The following is a 22,564-nucleotide window of genomic DNA, read 5'->3' as shown; positions in this document are numbered from 1 at the left end:
TTTGATCATTTCGTGAATTCCTATGAACTAGACAGTACTGGTGGAGATTTCTGCTAGACAGTACTTCTAGAGATTTCTCCAAGAGAACAACCAAGATAAAATATTATTTATAAGGCACAAGTACCAAGGCAGGGCTTCATATACTGGCCAAGCAGAACTCTAAGGACAATTATCAGGAAAATAAAATAACTCAAGTTTAATTTTTAGGTCTGTCAATCTTTAAGATTTAGTGGCAGGTGTTAGGCACTGGGAGCAGAAAGACAAATAAGACATAGTCTCTATTCCCTGACCCTCCTCAGTTTAGAGAAAGAGGGACACATAAAGAAACAACTCAGTAATGGAGTGAATTACAGCCCCCACCCAAATTCATATGTTGAAGCCCTAAGCCCCAATGTGAATAAATGTACAAATAGGGCCTATAAGGATGTAATAAAGGTTGAAAGAAGTCGTAAGAGTAGGGCCTTAATCTAATAGTACCAGTGTCCTTATAAGAAGAGGAAGAGACAAGAGAGATCTCACCCTGCTCACGCACAGAAGGGCATGTGAGGACACAGTGAGAAGGTGGCTGTCTACAAGCAGGTAGAGATACCTCAGCTGACGCCAACCAAATGACACCTTGATCTTGGATTTCCACCTCCAGAACTGTGAGAAAATTAATTTCTGTTGTTTAAAACACAGAATTAAGTTTAACAATTTGATATGGCGGCCCAACAGACAAAAAGAACACTGCAAAGTACTATGGTATAACTAAGCATTATATAAGACAAGTAACTAAAAAGGGAGGTTATGAAAAGCTTCTAAAAGAAGGTGCTGTTGGATGCCTAACCTGTGAGACAAAAAATAGGAGTTGACTTGGTAAATAAAAGGGAAATGACTACTCAGACAGAGATGACTGTCCAAAGGCATGAAGAGAAAAAAAACAAAAACAAAAAGAAAAAAAGCATGGAGTATTTTAAGAAACAGCAAAGAGCTAATTTAGCCTGGTTAAAGTTGGGGAGGGAAGCAACAAGGGATGGAAAACTTGGCTTTTATCTTATTTATTTATTTATTTATTTTTATTTTGGTATCATTAATCTACAATTATATTAATCTACAATTACCAGGCTCCCCCCTTCACCAAGTCCCCCCCACATACCCATTCACAGTCACTGTCCATCTGCACAGTAAGATGCTGTAAAATCACCACTTGTCTTCTCTGTGTCGCACAGCCCTCCCTGTGCCCCCCACGCACTATACATGCTAATCGTAATGCCCTCTTTCTTTTCCCCCACACTTATCCCTCCCTTCCCACTCATCCTCCCCAGTCCTTTGCCCTTTGGTAACTGTTAGTTCATTCTTGGGTTCTGTGATTCTGCTGCTGTTTTGGTCCTTCAGTTTTCCTTTGTTCTTATACTCCACATATGAGTGAAATCATATGGTACTTCTCTTTCTCCGCCTGGCTTATTTCACTGAGCATAATACCCTCTAGCTCCATCCATGTTGTTGCAAATGGTAGGATTTGTTTTCTTCTTATGGCTGAATAATATTCCATTGTGCATATGTACCACACCTTCCTTATCCATTCATCAACTGATGGACACTTAGGTTGCTTCCATTTCTTGGCTATTGTAAAGAGTGCTGCGATAAACATAGGGGTGCATCTGTCTTTTTCAAACTAGGCTGCTGCATTCTTAGGGTAAATTCCTAGAAGTGGGATTCCTGGGTCAAATGGTATTTCTATTTTGAGCTTTTCGAGGAATCTCCATACTGCTTTCCACAATGGTTGAACTAATTTACATTCCCACCAACAATGTAGGAGGGTTCCCCTTTCTCCACAACCTTGCCAACATTTGTTGTCGTTTGTCCTTTGGATGGCAGCCATCCTTACTGGTGTGAGGTGATATCTCATTGTGGTTTTAATTTGCATTTCTCTGATGATTAGCGATGTGGAGCATCTTTTCATGTGCCTGTTGGACATCTAGATTTCTACTTTAGAGAACTGTCTATTCAGCTCCTCTGCCCATTTTTTAATTGGATTTTTTGCTTTTAGTTTGTTGAGGTGAGCGAGCTCTTTATATATTTTGGATGTCAATCCTTTATCGGATCAGTCATTTACAAATATATTCTCCCATACTGTAGGACAACTTTTTGTTCTATTGATGGTGCCCTTTGCTGTACAGAAGCTTTTTAGCTTGATATAGTCCCACTTGTTCATTTTTGCCTTTGTTTCCCTTGCCCGGGGAGATATGTACATGAAGAAGTCACTCATGTTTATGTCCATGAGATTTTTGCCTATGCTTTTTTCTAAGAGTTTAATGGTTTCATGACTTACATTCAGATCTTGGATCCATTTCGAATTTACTTTTGTGTATGGGGTTAGACAGAGATCCAGTTTCATTCTCTTACATGTAGCTGTCCAGTTTTGCCAGTACCATCTGTTGAAGAGACTGTCATTTCCCCATTGTATGTCCATGGCTCCTTTATCATATATTAATCGGCCATATATGTTTGGGTTAATGTCTGGAGTCTCTATTCTGTTGCACTGGTCTGTGAGTCTGTTCTTGTGCCAGTACCAAATTGTCTTGATTACTGTGGCTTTGTAGTAGAGCTTGAAGTTGGGGAGCGAGATCCCCCCCATTTTATTCTTCCTTCTCAGGATTGCTTTGGCTATTCGGGGTCTTTGGCAGTTCAATATGAATTTTTGAACTATTTGTTCCAGTTCATTGAAGAAAGCTGTTGGTAATTTGATAGGGATTGCATCGAATCTGTAGATTGCTTTGGGCCGGATGGCTATTTTGACGATATTAATTCTTCCTAGCCACGAGCATGGGATGAGTTTCCATTTGTTAGTATCCTCTTTAATTTCTCTTAAGAGTGTCTTATAGTTTTCAGGGTATAGGTCTTTCACTTCCTTGGTTAGGTTTATTCCTAGGTATTTTATTCTTTTTGATGCTATTCTGAATGGAATTGTTTTCCTGATTTCTCTTTCTATTAGTTCATTGTTAGTGTATAGGAAAGCTACAGATTTCTGTGTGTTAATTTTGTATCCTGCAACTTTGCTGAATTCTGATATTAGTTCTAGTAGTTTTGCAGTGGAGTCTTTAGGGTTTTTTATGTACAATATCATGTCATCTGCAAATAGTGACAGTTTGACTTCTTCTTTACCAATCTGGATTCCCGAAATTTCTTTGTTTTGTCTGATTGCCATGGCTACAACCTCCAGTACTATATTGAATAACAGTGGGGAGAGTGGGCTTCCCTGTCTTGTTTCCGATCTCAGAGGAAAAGCTTTCAGCCTCTTGCTGTTCAGTATGATGTTAGCTGTGGGTTTATCATATATGGCCTTTATTATGTTGAGGTACTTGCCCCCTATGCCCATTTTGTTGAGAGTTTTTATCATGAATGGATGTTGAATTTTGCCAAATGCTTTTTCAGCATGTATGGAGATGATCATGTGGTTTTTGTCCTTCTTTTTGTTGATGTGGTGGATGATGTTGATGGATTTTCGAATGTTGTACCATCCTTGCATCCCTGGGATGAATCCCACTTGGTCATGGTGTATGATCCTCTTGATGTATTTTTGAATTCGGTTTGCTAATATTTTGTTGAGTATTTTTGCATCTATGTTCATCAGGGATATTGGTCTGTAGTTTTCTTTTTTGGTGGGGTCTTTGCCTGGTTTTGGTATTAGGGTGATGTTGGCTTCATAGATTGAGTTTGGGAGTATTCCCTCCTCTTCTATTTTTTGGAAAACTTTAAGGAGGATGGGTATTATGTCTTCTCTGTATGTCTGATAAAATTCTGAGGTAAATCCATCTGGCCCGGGGGTTTTGTTCTTTGGTAGTTTTTTGATTACCGCTTCAATTTTGTTGCTGGTAATTGGTCTGTTTAGATTTTCTGTTTCTTTTTGGGTCAGTCTTGGAAGGTTGTATTTTTCTAGGAAGTTGTCCATTTCTCCTAGGTTTCCCAGCTTGTTCGCATATAGGTTTTCATAGTACTCTCTAATTATTCTTTGTATTTCTGTGGGTTCCGTCGTGATTTTTCCTTTCTTGTTTCTGATTCTGTTGATGTGTGTTGACTCTCTTTTTCTCTTAATAAGTCTGGCTAGAGGCTTACCTATTTTGTTTATTTTCTCAAAGAACCAGCTCTTGGTGTCATTGACTTTTTTCTATTGTTTTATTCTTCTCAATTTTATTTATTTCTTCTCTGATCTTTATTATGTTCCTCCATCTGCTGACCTTCGGCCTCCTTTGTTCTTCTTTTTCCAATTTCGATAATTGTGACATTAGACTATTCATTTGGGAATGTTCTTCCTTCTTTAAATATGCCTGGATTGCTATATACTTTCCTCTTAAGACTGCTTTTGCTGCATTCCACAGAAGTTGGGGCTTTGTGTTGTTGTTGTCATTTGTTTCCATATATTGCTGGATCTCCATTTTGATTTGGTCGTTGATCCATTGATTATTTAGGAGCATGTTGTTAAGCCTCCATGTGTTTGTGAGCCTTTTTGCTTTCTTTGTACCATTTATTTCTAGTTTTATGCCTTCATGGTCTGAAAAGTTGGTTGATTGAATTTCAGTCTTTTTTAATTTACTGAGGCTCTTTTTGTGGCCTAGTATGTGGTCTATTCTGGAGAATGTTCCATGTGCACTTGAGAAGAATGTATATCCTGTTGCTTTTGGATGTAGAGTTCTATAGATGTCTATTAGGTCCATCTGTTCTAGTGTGTTGTTCAGTGCCTCTGTGTCCTTACTTATTTTCTGTCTGGTGGATCTGTCCTTTGGAGTGAGTGGTGTGTTGAAGTCTCCCAAAATGAATGCAATACATTCTATTTCCTCCTTAAATTCTGTTAGTATTTGTTTCACATATGTTGGTGCTCCTGTATTGGGTGCATATATATTTATAATGGTTATATCCTGTTGTTGGACTGACCCCTTTATCATTATGCAGTGTCCTTCTTTATCTCTTGTTACTTTCTTTGTTTTGAAGTCTATTTTGTCTGATACTAGTATTGCAACACCTGCTTTTTTCTCCCTGTTGTTTGCATGAAATATCTTTTTCCATCCCTTGACTTTTAATCTGTGCATGTCTTTGGGTTTGAGGTGAGTTTCTTGTAAGCAGCATATACGGGTCTTGCCGTTTTATCCATTCTATTACTCTGTGTCTTTTGATTGGTGCGTTCAGTCCATTTACATTTAGGGTGATTATTGAAAGATATGTACTTATTCAACTTGGCTTTTATCTTGAAGGCAATGATAACTAGGAGGAGATTTAGACCTTAAGTAGTTTGGATTTGTAATTTAATGGGTGAAACGACAGAAGTCAGAAAATGTAAGGGCTCTTGGCAGCAATCTGGGTAAGATGACATAAGCAAAAAGTAGGGATGGAGTTGAGAATACCTAGTCGAGATACTTAAAAGGCATGTAATTGAAGTAAAAAACTGTATGTAGTTATAAAAAAACAAATCTGACTGCACATGATACTTTGTACCTTTTGTGAGACAAGGGTGGGACAGAGAATCAGGACATACCTCACAGCACTAAACCCTACTTTTATATGCAAGGAGATGGAGGCACAGGGGTTTCTACAGGCACCAACAGTCTGCCAAGGGCAGTACAGTCACATCATGACTTCTCTCACTGGCTGTGTGACTTGGAGCAGGTAAAGTGACTTCTTAACTAAGCTTTACGTCGAGAATGTTCAGTGTTTATCACTTATAAACATTTATGATGCTCAAGTTTGGTTCTGAACTGAAAAACCTCTCTTTCAAGCCTGATCTAACCTGTGTTCCCTATTTAACTTACACAAGCCAGTAAATGAATTTCAGACACAATATGTGAACTAGTAGCTTTACTGGAAACTTGTTTATCTTCAAATACTAGAAAGCAACAATATTAAACAAGCACTGCTCAGTGTTTACAATCAAGGACACTGATTAATTATTACTCTAATAAGCTACTGTGATTTCTGACCACTTGAGAATAAAGTATTCTCCTTTAGATAAACTAGAAGGCATTAAAGATAACTATACTTAGATTAAGCTCTCTTAAATCCTTTTGGGAGCAAAACAAACACAGAAAAATAGCTCGATAAAAATTAGGATAACTATACCTAGAAATTAGTTGATAAAAATAAACTTAAAGGGGATTAAAGTTGGCTGTGTGAGAGGTGAGACAGAGGCCTCCTCCTAAAACTGCATATAATACGAAAATATAATTAATACAACTAATCCTGAAACAGCAACAGGAAAGAGGGCTGTGCCAGACTGCATACATCTGGAGAAAAGAATAGACCTAATGGAACAGGGTAATGTACCAAAGCTGTGGCCCGGTGTGACTTAAGCCACAGCTCACTGGCAGGAGGAAGAAAAATGGAGCAGGGAGGGAGTGGAGGCCTGGGACTGCTGAATACCTAGCTCTGAAGATCTGCTCTGGGAGCACAAACCTACATTGCATGTGCTCAGGTGATTAAGGGGGTTGGAAAGCTAAGAGAGGCAGAATACCTGGAGAGACTGAGTTTCCAGCTGCTTGTGGAAAATATGGATCCATATCCGGCTGCTCTGTGACAAAAGAAAGGCAGGCGTCTGAGAGACGTCCTAACAGCGAGAGGGCTGCTAAACGGGCAAGGATTGCACAGAGCTTACTGCTCAGGAGACAGGACAGGTAGACAAAATTGTCCAAGTGCACTCTGCCCAGCAGGTTGGGAACTTTCACGATCTTCAGGTGCTCCAGCCCCCTGGCTGGCTGCGCAGCTCCAAGACCCACCTTTGTGATATGCAGCCTGCTGTGCCTTCCTCCCAGCCAGCCTGCACCTAGCTCGCAAACCAGCAAATCCTGCCCTGGCATTAGGCCAGCCAGAGGGAAGCCCGGCCTACAGTAGCTACAAATGCAAAGCATAGAGGCTTATACCTGTGTGCTTGGCCCACTGGTTCTGGCAGTGGAGACTGGCATAGCAGCCAAAAAGCAGGAAACAGCTCTTTCCTCCCCCCAGGCACCAACACCACTTCCCTGCGACCCCCAACATTGCTCAAAGGACTGAGTGACTCCAGAGAGTAGAGCTTCTGGGCACTAGAGGGCGCCACATACAAATATGAAAAGTCAAAGGAACCTGGTTCAAAGCAAAATCACAAATACACCAGAGAAAGAGTCAAATGAAATGGACCTCATGAACCTTCCTGAAAGAAATTTCAAAATAAAAATCATAAAGATGCTCATGGAGGTACAGAAAAATATTCAAGAACTCAGGAATGAAGTCTGGTTGGAGATCCAATCATTACGGAACACAGTATCAGAAATGAAACATATAATGGAAGGTTTTAAAAGTAGATTAGATATGGTGGAGATGATAAATGAAACAGAAATTAGAGAAGAGGAATACAAAGAAGCTGAGGCAAAGAGAGAAAAAAGGATCTCTAAGAATGAAAGAATATTGAGAGAACTATGTGACCAATCAAATGGAACAATATTTGTATTATAGGGGTACCAGAAGAAGAAGAAGAGAGAGTAAAAGCTATAGAGAGTGTCTTTGAGGATGTAATTGCTGAAAACTTCCCCAATCTGGGGAAGGAGATAGTCTCTCAGATTTTCCAAAACAAAGGACCCAAGGAAGACAGCACAAAGACAAATAATAATTAAAATGCAAAGATCAAGGATAAGGACAGATTATTAAAAGCAGTCAGAGAGAGAAAGAAGATCACATAAAAAGGAAAGCTGATCAGCCTTTCACTAGACTTCTCAGCAGAAACCTTACAGGCCAGAAGGGAGTGGCATAATATATTTAATGCAATGAAACAGAAGGGCCTTGAACCAAGAATACTTGATCTGGTAACATTATCATTTAAATTTTAAGGAAGGATTAAACAATTTCCAGATAAGCAAAAGCTGAGAGAATTTACCTCCCACAAACCATCTATACAGTGTATTTTGGAGGGACTGCTATAGATGGAAGTGTCCCTAAGGTTTAATAGCTGTCACCAGAGGTAATAAAACCACAGTAAAGAAAGTAGAACAGTTAATTACTAAGCAAATGCAAAATTACATCAACTACCCCCAAAGTCAATCAAGAGATAGACAAAGAGTACAGAATACTATACCTAATATATAAAGAATAGAGGAGGAAGAAAAAGGAGGAGAAAAAAAGAACCTTTAGATTGTGTTTGTAATAGCATATGAAGTGAGGTAATTAGACTCTTAGTAAGGAAGTTAACCTTGAACCTTTGGTAACCACGAATCTAAAGCCTGCAATGGCAATAAGTACATACCTATCGATAATCACCCTAAATGTAAATGGTCTGAATGCACCAATCAAAAGACATAGAGTCACTGAATGGAGAAAAAAAGAAGACCAGACTATATGCTGCCTACAAGAGACTCACTTTAAACCCAAAGACATACACAGACTAAAAATGAAGAGATGGAAAAAGGTATTTCATGCAATAGGGAGAAAAAAGCAGGAGTTGCAGTACTTGTATCAGACAATATAGACTTCAAAACAAAGACAGTCACAAGAGACAAAGAAGGACATTACATAATGATAAAGGGGTTAATCCAACAAGAGGATATAACCATTATAAATATATATGTGCCCAACACAGGAACACCTACATATGTGAAATAAATACTAACAGAACGAAAAGGGGAAATAGAATGCAATGCATTCATTTTAGGAGACTTCAACACTCCACTCACTCTGAAGGACAGATCAACCAGAAAGAAAATAAGTAAGGACACAGAGGCACTGAACAACACATTAGCACAGATGGCCTAACAGACATCGACAGAACTCTACACCCAAAAGCAGTAGAACATACATTCTTCTCAAGTGCAAATGGAACATTTTCAAGAATATCATATACTAAGCCACAAAAAGAGCCTTGGTAAATTCAAAAAGACTCAAACTGTACCAACCAGTTTCTCAGACCACAAAGGTATGAAACTAGAAATAAATTACACAAAGAAAATGAAAAATCCCACAAACACATGGAGGCTTCACAAGATGCTCCTCAATACCCAATGGATCAATGACCAAATAAAAAAAGAAATCAAGCAATATATGGACACAAGTGAAAATAATAATTCAACACCGCAAAATCTGTGAGACGCAGCAAAGGCTGTGCTAAGAGGAAAGTATATTACAATAAGGCCTGCCTCAGAATAGAAGAACAATCCCATATGAACAGTCTAAACTCACAATTAACGAAACTAGAAAAAGAACAAATGAGGCCCAAATTCAGTAGAAGGAGGGACATAATAAAGATTAGAACAGAAACAAATAAAATCAAAAGGAACAAAACAATAGAAAGAATCAATGAGAGCAGGAGCTGGTTCTTCGAGACAATAAACAAAAATAGATAAACCCCTAGCCAAACTTTTCAAGAAAAAAAGAGAGTCTACACACATAAACAGAATCAGAAATGAGAAAGGAAAAAATCACTATGGACACTAAAGAAATACAAAGAATCATTAGAGAATAATGCTAAGAAACTGGATAACCTAGAAGAAATGGACAACTTTCTAGAAAAATACAACCTTCCAATGCTGACCCAGAAAGAAACAGAAAATCTGAACAGACCAATTATCAGCACCGAAATTGAATTGGTAATCAAAAACTACCTAAGAACAAAATTCCTGGACTAGATGGCTTCACTGAATTTTATCAAACATTTAGTGAAGACCTAATACTCATCCTCCTTAAAATTTTCCAAAATGTAGAAGAGGAGGGAATACTTCCAAACTCATTCTGAGGCCAGCATCACTCTAATACCAAAACCAGGCAAAGACACCACAAAAAAAGAAAATTACAGACCAATATCCGTGATGAACACACATGCAAAAACACTCAACAAAATATTAACAAACTGAATTCAAAAATATATCAAAAAAATCATCCACTATGATCAAGTGGGATTTATTCCAGGGAGCAAGGATGGTACAATATTAGAAAATCCATCAACATCATCCACCACATCAACAAAAAGGACAAAAACCACATGATCATCTCCATAGATGCAGAAAAAGCACTTGACAAAATTCAACATCCATTCACGATAAAAACTCTCCAGAAAATGGGTATAGAAGGCAAGTACCTCAATATAATAAAGGCCATATATGACAAACCCACAGCCAACATTATACTTAATAGTGAGAAGCTGAAAGCCATTCCTTTAAGATTGGGAACACGAGAAGGATGCCCAGTCTCTCCACTTTTATTCAACATAGTTCTGGAGGTCCTTGCCATAGCAATTAGACAGCACAAAGAAATCAAAGACAACAAGATTGGTAAGGAAGAAGTTAAACAGTCACTGTTTGCAGATGACATTATATTGTACATAAAAAAAACCCTAAAGAATCTACTCCTAAACTACTAGATCTAATATCTGAATTCAGCAAAGGTGAAGAATACAAAATTAATACACAGAAATCTGTTGTATTCCTATACACTAATGATGAACTAGTAGAAAGAGAAATGAGAAAAACAATTCCACTCACAATTGTATCAAAAATAATAAAATAACTAGGAATAAACCTAACCAAGGAAGTGAAAGACCTATACTTTGAAAACTATAAGACACTCATGAGAGAAATTAAAGACATCAAATGGAAACACATCCCGTGCTCATGGATAGGAAGAATTAGTATTGTTAAAATGACCATCCTGCCTAACACAATCTACAGATTCAATGCAATTCCTATCAAAATACCAACAGCATTCTTTAATGAACTAGAGCAAATCGTTTTAAAATTCGTGTGGAACCACAAAAGACCCCGAATAGCCAAAGCAATTCTGAGAAGGAAAAAAAAAGCTGGGGGCATTATGCTCCCCAACTTCAAGCAATACTACAAAGCCACAGTAATCATGACAATTTGGTACTGGCACAAGAACAGACCCATAGACCAATGGAACAGACTAGAGAGCCCAGATATAAACCCAAGCACATATGGTCAATTAATATGTAATAAATGAGCTATGGACATACAATGGGGGAATGATAGCCTCTTCAACAACTGGTGTTGGTAAAACTGGACAGCTACATGCAGGAGAATAAAACTGGATTATTGTTTAACCCCATACACAAAAGTAAACTCAAAATGGATCAAAGACCTGAATGTAAGTCATGAAAACATAAAACTCTTGAAGACAACACAGGCAAAAATCTCCTGCATATAAACATGAGCAACTTCTTCCTGAAAGCACATCCTCAAGCAAGGGAAACAGAAGCAAAAATGAATACATGTGACTACAAACTAAAAAGCTTCTGTATGGCAAAGGACACCATCAACAGAAAAGGCATCCTACAGTATGGGAGAATATATTTGTAAACGGCGGATCTGATAAGGGGTTAATACCCAAAATATATAAATAACTCTTACGCCTCAACACCAAAAAAGCAAATAACCCAATTAAAAAATGGGCATAGGATATGAAGAGACAGTTCTCCAAAGAAGAAATTCAGATGGCCAACACACATGAAAGGATGTTCCATATCAGTAATCATCAGGGAAATGCAAACTAAAACCATAATGAGATATCACCTCATACCAGTTAGGATGGCCAATAGTGAAAAGACCAGGAACAACAAATGCTGGTGAGGATGTGGAGAAAGGGGAACCCTCCTACACTGCTGGTCGGAATGTAAGCTAGTTCGACCTCTATGGAAAGTAATATGTAGGTCCTCTAAAAACTAAAAATAGAAATACCATTTGACCCAGGAATTCCACTCCTTGGAATTTACCCAAGGAATACAAGTTCTCAGATTCAAAAAGACATACGCACCCCATGTTTATCACAGCATTATTTACAGTAGCCAAGATATGGAGGCAACCTATGTATCCATTAGTAGATGAATGGGTAAAGAAGATGTGGTACATATACACAATGGAATACTATTCAGCCATAAGAAAGAAACAAATCCTACCATTTATGACAATGTGGATGGAGCTGGAGGATATTATGCTCAGTGAAATAAGCCAGGTGGAGAAAGACAAGTGCCAAATGATTTCCCTCATTTGTGGAGTATAATGACGAAGTAAAACTAAAGGAACAAAACAGCAGCAAACTCACAGACTCCAAGAAGGGACTAGAGGTTATCAAAGGGGAGGGGTGTGGGAGGGCAGGTGGGGAAGGAGGGAGGGAGAAGGGGATTGAGGGGTATTATGTTTAGTACACATGGTGTGAGAGGTCACAGGGAAGACAGTGTAGCACAGAGAAGACAAACAGTAATAACCACATTGTTTTTTCATGTGAAACTTCATAAGCATGTATATCAATACCTTAATAAAAAAAATACACTTAAAGGAACTATCATATAATGGCACTACTTAACAAAAACAACAAAGGTCAACTTCTTGAAAGCAATAAACTGTGCATTAAAATCCTTGGAAATGTTAATTGCAGATATTCTAGGAATTTAGCACAATAAACCCAAAATACAAGAAAATCTTAAAAAATATGTTCACTTCAGCATAACAGCAAAGAGCAAAAAACTTAAAATATTTAATATTGATGTCAGGTAGGATATTTTCCAATAATTTAAAATTGTATTTATAAAGACTGATACTTGTTACAACATAAGGCAAAAATAATACAACTCTTTATACTGAATCATCTAAACTATATTTAAAAAGTTACAAAGTAAACTGAAAGGCAAGATTATGGGTAGGTTTTATTTATTTATTTTTCTCCTACATTTTCTAAATATTCTGCAATCAACAAATATCATTTCTTAAATCAAACACACACACACACACACACACACACACACACCACTCTATTAACAAAAATTACAAAATCTTCAGAGTTCACTATCTTTCATGTGTGTAAATAGCTTAAAAGAAACTTGACTTAAATAAAAGTCTGTCATTTTTACTATATTTTACTTAAAAGATATTATCTTTTCCTTAGTTTGTTAATAAAGTATACTTAAATAATCGTTCAGAATTGCAATCATGTTTTTAAAAAATTAAGTCATTAAAAACGGAAAGGGTACCAACCAAATTAAAATCATTGCTTTGTCAGAGTGATGGAACATGAGTGGTTTCTTCTTTAAGCCTGCACACACCCTCCAGGGCTGTGATTATGATCGTGTACTCTGCTCTGACTGCTAGGCTGGGAAGCAGTGGAAGAGTTGTTGAGCATGTAGCTGTGTGGATGCTTTCACTTGAACCTGTGCTCTACTGCAATTCGGTGATTGTGTAACTTTGGGGCTCATGTCCTTCAGGTCCCAAATCTATAAGCTAGGCATAATAATGGTACCTATTTCACTGGTTAGTTGTGAGAATTAAATGAGGATCTGTAAAAAGCACTTAGAACAGTGCATGGCATAGAGAATTTCAATACAGAATGAGGGTAGTTTAAGATTACAGTGGTTAAAAGATAAATCATGGCTGAGGCAGGAAAAATGAACTTGTACAGGCTGCATTAAAAAAAAGACTAGTGTGGTTTGTATGTGTGTGGGGGGGGTCACTGCAAAGAGACACCTAATTTTTAAAAATCCTCTTAATTTTTATTTTTCTTCCACTCTCATATTTAAATTTTCATAAAATTGTATTAGAAAATAACTGCTTTGTTTTCTCAAATATTTTTAATACCAAACCAGCTCTGTCTTATTTAATGAAATATCACAATAAATGTATATCTTCATACATAGTAGTAGTATGCTTTTTAAAAAGGCTTAGGAACCTGAAAAATGTAACACTCTAAAAGTTAAAAGCAAAATGCATTTCTATTACTTAATTATACCTTGAAGAAGATAAAGAACAAGAAGCCAGAAAAAGATGACTTTTGATGTCACTTGTAACCACCACCGGAAGAAAAAGGGAAAAAATACAACTCGAACAATTCCCTTTCTAGTCAGAGAAGTCCAAGGACTTTCAGGTTTTGCCTTAGCAAATGCAGATCCTGAAAAAAGTAAAATAAAATGACAGAGTACATTTATTATTCTTTCATTTTCTTAGAGGAAAAAAAATTCAACATTTGAAGAACAAAGCATGTTTAATTTTATTTTGCACTATAGTATGAGTGAGAAATTTCCAGTCCGGGGTAGTAGACATTTTAAAAACATTCTTCATGCTGTAATATTAACTCAGGTACTTTGAAAAAAACCCTATTTTTAAGTGAAATAACAGAATTCTCCCACATATTTTATAAATATAAGACAATGTTTAAATGTCAGTTCCAGTTAGAAATTTTAAATTATCACTTTAATTTTTATAACCAAACCTTAGAGTTTGCACAAGCACAAGCTGCTTCTCTTTTATACTTACTACTTGTTGGCATGATCTTTAGTGGGAGGACAGAATGCTCAAGGTATTTAAATGCTTCCATTCTCTCTTATATTATTACTGCCTTCATTTAGGCTCATATTGCTTTTATTTTTGCAAACATATTAACCCATTTGGAATTCTGTTTCTTAAAAGTCAATTTCTAGCTACATTAAGGATTTATATATTCAAGACTCACCTCTTACAAGATCAACATCTATGAGGTCTGGTTTTACATGCGCTGTTTTCTTTGGTTTATTCTTTAAACCCTATAATATATTTAAAGTGTATTGGTAAGAGAGTAGACCTTAAAAGTCCTTTTCACAAGAAAAAAAAATTGTAACTATGTATGGGGATGGATATTAACCAGACATTGTGGTGATCATTTTGTAATGTATACAAATATCGAATCATGTTGTACACCTGAAACTAATATAATGTTATATGTCAATTACATCTCAATTTAAAAAATAGTATTGGAATATATATATACATATATATATATATTTTAAAGCCCCAAACAGCAAATAATAAAATTCTAAAGATCTCAATTAAAAAAAAACTTTCAGCAATATACTAGCAAAAACATAAGGTGTTATATATTCATTACAAATGGAACAAACTGTGGTACTGTAATATATTTTATTACTTTCCAAAAGGGTAAGTTTAGGGATGTGTGTAACAAGCGAGGAATGTTTATTACCAAAAGTAAAATTTTAAAACAAACATTATTGCAACCAATCAATTTGGAGGTATAGCCTGAGAACGTCCAAGGACACTGTGTTGGCACTAGATTTGCAAAGGAGAGTGTTGAGGCTGGCTGGGCTAGCAGTGGCCCTGCAGGGCCCTCAAGGTAGGATGCTGGGGGCACTGCTGCAGAAAGCAGATCACAGAGCTGAGGACAGACAGGGATGCAGACTTCTCAGCAGATGCCAGCACGTAGGGGAGGTATCAGCTGAGACCCAGAAGGATGATGCATACCTGAGGGTCACTGCTGTGTTCACATGCTAACCACTAACTAGACTACAATGCCACTTAGTCACCTCAGAACTTAGACGTCATGCCCAGGAGGAGGGGAAAGCAGGAATCACGAATTGAGTTAGTTTAACCTTGGAATTACTGAACACAAGATTATGTTTCTAACCATCAGTATACAGAGTGGGAGTAGGGGTGGAGATCAAAATCATGGGAAAAAACTATAGAAAAATAAGTCACACTTCATAACTGACGACTAGGATGTTATGAATTAGAAGAGCTCAAACTAAACTCCTCAGGAGCCAAGTGTTGAGAGATGACACATGATTTGCTTATTATTCATTCAATTAACCAAGTTAACTATAATAATCCTTTGTTTGGTCCTAATCCAAGTGACAATGAACCCTAAAATAAAAATTTTCAGTAAGTACTGTTTGCATCTAAAACAAACAAGAGGACAGCATCTGAGTCCAGAGTTAACTGAGATGTTTAAACAAAAATTGTACCCTGAAGTCAAGATGCAATTAACATCTGAACTCCTTCAAATAGTCTGTCCACTTGAAGTTGCAAACCACCCAGAGACACAAAAACAAAAGAGAAAGAAAAGTCAGGTTTGAAGATACAGCCATGACCATTTTACATACAGTTAATCCTCATATTCACTGATTCCATATTTGTAAATTCACCTATTCACTAAAATTTATTTGTACTCCAAACCAGTATGTGTTGTGCTTTTGCAGTCATTTGTGGACAAGTGCAGAGTGAGAGTGGCAAAAAATTTGAGTCACCCAAAGTGCACATTTCCAGCTGAGGTCAAACAAGGCAACATTCAGACTTTTAGTTTCAGCTCTCATACCATAAATAAGTATCTCTTTCACAGTCTATTAAGTGTTATGTTTTTTGCATTTTTTGTGTGTGTTTTCTGTTGTTTTAAATGGCCCCCAAGTATAGCGCTTAACTGCTGTCTAGTGTTCTTAAGTGCACTAGTAACATATTTTATCTTTTATATATTCTTTCCCTAACAATTTGAAAACATTTCCAATGTTTTATGACAAATTTGAAGCTTAATTTACTGTTGTATACCTAAAATTTTTACCAAGACTATTTTAAGAACTTAATAGTCCTTATAAAAGCAACAGTAAATTATCTTCTTCCCCAGATTTTATTTGATGTATTTTTTATATTTTATATATAGTTGATATACAATATTATACTGGTTCAGGTGTTAAATTAGCTTGGTGTATACAATTACGTTGTTTTTCAACATGCTCATTCTGCTTGACCCTTTTCATATTTCCTATGAAATATGGTTCCTATGGTTCATTTCCTATTTTATATTCCAGTAAAACATTTACTTTGGGCTACATTGTAGAGTCAGAGCATAATTGCCAGTTTTGAGAAAACTTCCCCTTCAAAGCAGCCTAACAGAATAGAGGGTTTAAAAAAAGAAAACAGAGAAAAAATTAAGTGCTAAATTCTACTAACATCAATGATTTTATTCACAAAAATAAAAGATATTAGCACCAAGATGTGAGCATTCATAAAATCTGATTTTAATTAAGTATGAATTTTAAGTTAAAGAATTTTCAATTGGTTTGGAGTAAACTGTATTTACACAAAATAGCATAGCTTTCAGTACTAACTATAATTATAGATCTTCAAGAAGTTGAAGTGAACACAGAATGAAAATTAAGTTAGTTTAAAAAAAAGATTTTAAAAACTAATGATTAAAATAGAAAGTAGAAATAATCAAGTACTACCAATATAATTAATCCCCAAGAATCCATGATATTCTTTATTGAATATACATTTAAACACCTACAGTACATTCCTAAAGTGCAATGACAAAAATAGTATGAGGCTTTGGATTTTTTTACACTGATAATGTTGAGCCAAAAAGCTTTTTTAAAGGGCTGTTTAACTTTAGAAAGTACTCCTGTTCAATGATGCAGACTTCCCATGCATGGGACTATTAGAATACTTCGACTCCATCAAAGGACATAACCATGAGTTTCACTTTCCGGAAATCCTGTTTAATCCCCTCACATTCCATTTTTCCTCTATAATGACTTTAAATAGCATAGTTCTTTTTGCTGAAGCTTTAAAACTCTAGCAGGTACAAAAACAGGGAAATTTCTCACTTACTTTTAAATTTGGGTCATAGTGATCAGAAAATGAAAGTTTTCAGTTATAATTTCTAAAATATTTAAGGAAAAATAATTTGCAGCTTACAAAAGACTTTATGCTTTAACATATCAACTATAGGTTTTTAATTTTAAAAATAAGCATTTCCAAGAAATATATTTTCATGGCTTTCTTTTGTTTTTTTATTTTTACTTTTTTCACTGCTTTGACAGATGATAAGAGAATCATTTACACAGGACAAAATACATTTGGTACAGTGTTCTCTAAGCAACAGGTACAGTATTATTGTTGTTCTTTAAATTGAATATTAACATTTAATACACCACAGTTATGGACTTCTCTAGTTTCCTTAGAATAAATGCAAAACTATTTTACACTATAAATAATTCACCTCCACTAGCATGTTTAGCAAAAATGGAATGTGTTCTTAGGCTTGTCAATAAGTTGACTCTTCCAATTCAAAATAAAAGAGTAAGTTTTAATATTGTTTCTAATTCTTCAATTATTACTACAAAGTACTTTTTATAAGGAAGACATATTTCAGAAACAAATTATAGGTCTTAGCCTTCCCTAAATTCATCCTGTCAGTGCACCAACTAACAGCTAATATCCTTCCTTTACTTCAGTTTAGGCATTGAAGTAGTTCTTTTAAAAATGAGGAAATTATACAAGAAACATAATTTGTTATGAGTGGCTTAAAACTAAAATTTATTCATATATATATGTGTTTTTAAATTTCATAAAACATCCAAATGTACCAACTAGTAACACAACTTCTCAAGGTACTGTATATTCCATGTCCAACATGTTAAAGACTGTCAAAGAGAATAAAATATTTTAAGGCATCTTGCTAGACCTCCCTGCTGCTCTTTGCTTGACTATACCAACTCTTCATGATACTTTTGCAGTCTACTGTCTCATGGATCTTCACTTCTCTTTCTCCTTCATTTACATCTTCTCCTTTACCTACCCAGTAAATGTTGGTATTCCCCAGGGTTCCTTTCTCAGCCTTTTTCTATCATCATCCACTCATGCCTAAGGCTGTATCTATATAATGGGTATAATATATAAGATAAAACATATGCATGTACATACATACATACGTGTACGTACACACACACACACACACACACACACACACACTTTAAATACTGAGGACTCCCAAATCTACTCCCAGGTACCACCTGGATATTTCTACATCTGCTCCTCTTCTAGTATTTCCCATCACAACACTGCCTGAGTGAAGTTAAAATATAAATTTAACTGGGTAACTTTTTCTACTTAAAATCTTTCAATATTTCCCCCATTGTTTTCCAGATCATGTCTAGACTCTTGGGTAAGGCAGTCACGCTCCTTCATGATCTGACTTCCATTTTCCTTTCTAGTTTTACTCCTGACCATCCTCGTTTCCTTCCTCCATCCAACTTATTACCAATAAAGCTCTTTGAGAATTCCTAAATCAGTCAGGCTCCTTCCTTCCTTCATGTGTATTTTCACATGCTCTTCTTTCTTCTGGCATGTCTTCCTCATTCTCCCTAATGTCTGTCAAACTTAGCTCATGAGTTGCTTCCTCTGTGAATCCCCACAGCTGCTCCCTGCTGTGCTCCCAATAGACCCCTACATAACCCTCTTAATTGAACTTATCTCATTTGTAATTACGTATCTCACCTACAAAATTATAATCTATTTCATCTTTTTGTCACCATGATTTAATCCTATATTTAACAAATAGCAGATGCTTACTACAACTTTAACTGTACTAATTAATGAAAATATTTAAGATCAAAATTGACAAATGGCAAATAATCTTGTTCTTTATTATATATGATTAAGTCATCTAAACACTAAGATTTTTTTGGACAGATTTTTAAGTAACTATAGAAATTGGTTTTCAATGTAACCTAAACCTTACTGTACAAAATAGAAAATGTCAAGCAACTAAAGTAACATTCTCTGGAACCAGATTAAATTTAGCTCGTGCAAGTACACACTGATTAGTATTATCTATGCAAATGAAAAATTTAAATCTTAGTACCAATAAAGAATGATTGCTGAGAATAGAACAAATTTAGTTAAAAAATAGTTTTCATGCTAGCAAAATTGTCTATGAGAATGTCCTATCAGCCTAAGTGATTACATGTTCAAGAAGAAACTACTTACTATGAAAACATTTAATTAATGCTTTACTTTCATAAATTCTTTTAAAAATGACCAACTTTTCAGCAACTTTATCTGCGTCCAAGTCATTCTGTTAGTAGCACTAAAAAGCGTATCTCAATTAAGCAGAGCAGCACTTGCACAGGATCATTCAGGTGGGAAAAATCCTGGAACACTTACCAGTTTAATAAACTGTACAGAGCAATGACAGCATCAAAGGGGAGGAAAAGCAAACTAGAAGTATAAGGTGACAAGTGAAAGGGGAAAAGAGCTGACAAAAAATAATCATTAGAAAAGAACAGAAAGATGCTGAAAAGCAAAAAAAAAAAAATCACCAGAGGTAAAGACAAATGACTATGCCATCATAAAAGAGTCTACCTCTTTATTTAAAAGTTTGGATAGAATAAGTAATTAAGTAATATTAACTTATACCTTAAAAGTATATGAAAAGATATTAAATAAAATGTGGTTAATATCAATTTATATAACTGTTTCAGATTATAAACAAAATGAAATAAACATATTACCTTGATTTCTCTTTGTTCAACAGATTTTTCCCATATTTGTTGATCATATGCTCCAATCTATGAAAATAAAAGATAATACTACGTTAAATGATTATTGTTGGTACCAATCCAATCCAATAGGCATAACTCTGCTTGCTTTGTAAGCAACTCATTCATTCAGCACAGATTAGATTCAGCTCTGTCTCAGACTTCTTTGATCAACATTCTACAACACTGATTCTCAAAGTATGATTTCAAGCAGGACCAGCAATTTCAGCATCAACTGGGAACTAGTTTAGAAATGAAAACTGTCTGGTCTCATCTCAGAATTATGAGTGTGGCAATCAATAATTCATGTTTTAAAAATCTGTCTAGATGATTCTGATATACTATACTAAAGTTTGAAGACCACTGCCCCAGGGAATCCTTTATTTTAATAAACACAATTGTGAAGCTCTGGTACAGTCAAGAAAAAAACTCCCAAGTAGTAAATCCTTTATGGAGTTATTTTTAAAGAGAAAAATGTCAACATTCTGCAGAATTAAAAATTCATAAATATGTAGACCACAACTACCACTTGGGATTAAGTTTTAAATTGAAAAATAAAGTCATGAAACCAGTTGAAGATACAGGGAAAGCATCAAGGAATATAATTCTTTGCAGCTTCTATGCCTATTACTCTTACATGCTACAAAGTTCTCTGAACTATATTTTCACCTGGGCAGGATGAACAAACCATTCTGACTGTTCATCCCCAGGTTCTTTGCTGTTAGCTCCCACTGTTTTCAGTTTCCACTTAACTCCCTGTATCCAAAAGGACACTGAAATGGGTGAACAGTCTATAGTTTTAACTGAGGATTTTCATTAATTGAAAATTAGAATCCTGAGAAATTAAAATTACTTCATATAATTACAATTAAGAGACTAGAGACAGCTAGAGACCAGAGATATTATGAGGAAATTAAGGAAAGAGTACTTCCTAACTCACAGCATCATTCTACCTAAAGTCCTTTTATCTACACATTATTTTTTTTAATCTCATTTCAAGAAATGAGAACTAAGAATATAAGAATAATTTAAAGACAGATATGAAGGAGGTAGAATAACATTACTTATTAAATGATTCCCTAAGAGCCTTTGATTTCTCTTTTCTCTTATTGTCACATTATTGTCCTTATACTAATTTATCTGGTCCTTTAATTTCTGTTCTCTTTTTCATAACTTTCCTGTGACTGCTATCTTATTTTTAAAATCACTTTATGATATTATATACCCTGCAAATTAAAATCTTCTAACACCTATACCAAGCCACATAATCAGAACAACTCACTTATACGTAAGCAAATCTGCCATCAATCTTTTTCGAGCAGGGTCAAAACGAAGCCCTAGGTAAGCAATACCTGGTTAGGCCTAATGGAAGAGCTGACCTGGAGTGAATAGTTGCTCCTTACCCTCTAAATTTTGATCCAATCTGTTATCTTTCTTAAAACCAGAAAAGGGAAATATAGGAACAGAGATTTCATAAGAGTAATTCTGATCGAACTTGATAATTCAGAATGACTGGGATTAATTCAATCAAAACTTATTTTTAAAATGTGTAACTATTCCAATGGAATGCATAATTTTTAGTGAAACAATAGCCAAAACTAATAAAAAATGGTTACTAGTATGTTTTCATGATTATTTTGGCAGTATTTTGTTTTCATGTATGTAAGAATTATTAAATTTTTTTTAAAAAAGAACTGTTTTTATTCAAGATGACTCAAGAATATGGACATGGAAATATATGTCCCATACTTCTAATATCAGGGGAAAAAAAATAATGAACATGCAATAGACCAAATAGGTTCAGTGCAACCCCAGCATGGTACACAATACCTCCAGGCTTTAAAAGGTGCAGAAAGTGTAATAAACCTTACAGTAAGGTACTTGCAACTAGTAGAATGCAGCCCTAAAAAAAAAAAGGGCAGTGGTGGTGATGGGTATTTCTATAAAAAGGATAAAGATGGCTTTTTTTTACTGGAGAATCTATTTTTTGTCAAAGATCTGATGGATGAGAAGAAGGACAATTTGTACTGTCAGAATATCTTGTGGGGTATTAATTTTTTTTAACTAGGTGTAATTTTCAATTACAATTAAACATCTCTTCAAGCAGAGACATGTGTTCTCCTTTAAAGCAGACTTTTTAAATTTTGAAAACACTACCAGAATGGACCCTTTAGTTACATAAACAAATAGATTACATTTTTGAAGAAGACTAATATGAGGGTGGGCATTAACCTAAATGTGGGCATTTCAGATGTTCAGATTTCTGCTTAGTGATGTATATGCCATTAACAAATTACTCTTTAAGTATGAATTCAGACCGAATTAGCTCTGAAAATTGTTTCTTGGAACATGTGCTTAGTATATCAGAAGCATCATAAAATCAGGATGGTGGAAAGATACTAGAAGGGACAGGGAAGGAATTTTAAAGGCCCCTTCTGATCTAAAGCCTCACTTTATTCCACACTGAAATCTGGCAAAATGTAACTCAGACACCTG

The 22,564-nt window shown here is 35.5% G+C and overlaps 1 protein-coding gene across 4 annotated transcripts in view; it reads right to left on the bottom strand.

Moving 5' to 3' along the window:
• Window positions 1–22,564, bottom strand: part of PHTF2 (putative homeodomain transcription factor 2) — a 147,578-nt gene that overhangs the window by 48,800 nt on the left and 76,214 nt on the right. For all 4 annotated transcript variants that reach the window (XM_057504436.1, XM_057504435.1, XM_036892458.2 and 1 more), the window contains 3 exons: window positions 20,042–20,098; window positions 14,437–14,506; window positions 13,717–13,875 (listed from right to left, as the gene is read on the bottom strand). In XM_057504436.1, the coding sequence (XP_057360419.1) occupies window positions 13,717–13,875; window positions 14,437–14,506; window positions 20,042–20,098 (286 nt within the window). The remainder of the gene's footprint in view (window positions 1–13,716; window positions 13,876–14,436; window positions 14,507–20,041; window positions 20,099–22,564) is intronic.

Source organism: Manis pentadactyla, chromosome 7, assembly GCF_030020395.1.
Source record: "Manis pentadactyla isolate mManPen7 chromosome 7, mManPen7.hap1, whole genome shotgun sequence".
Classification (NCBI taxonomy): Eukaryota; Metazoa; Chordata; class Mammalia; order Pholidota; family Manidae; genus Manis; species Manis pentadactyla.
The sequence above is the reverse complement of the archived record's forward strand: the minus strand, read 5'-3'. Positions and strand labels throughout refer to the sequence as shown.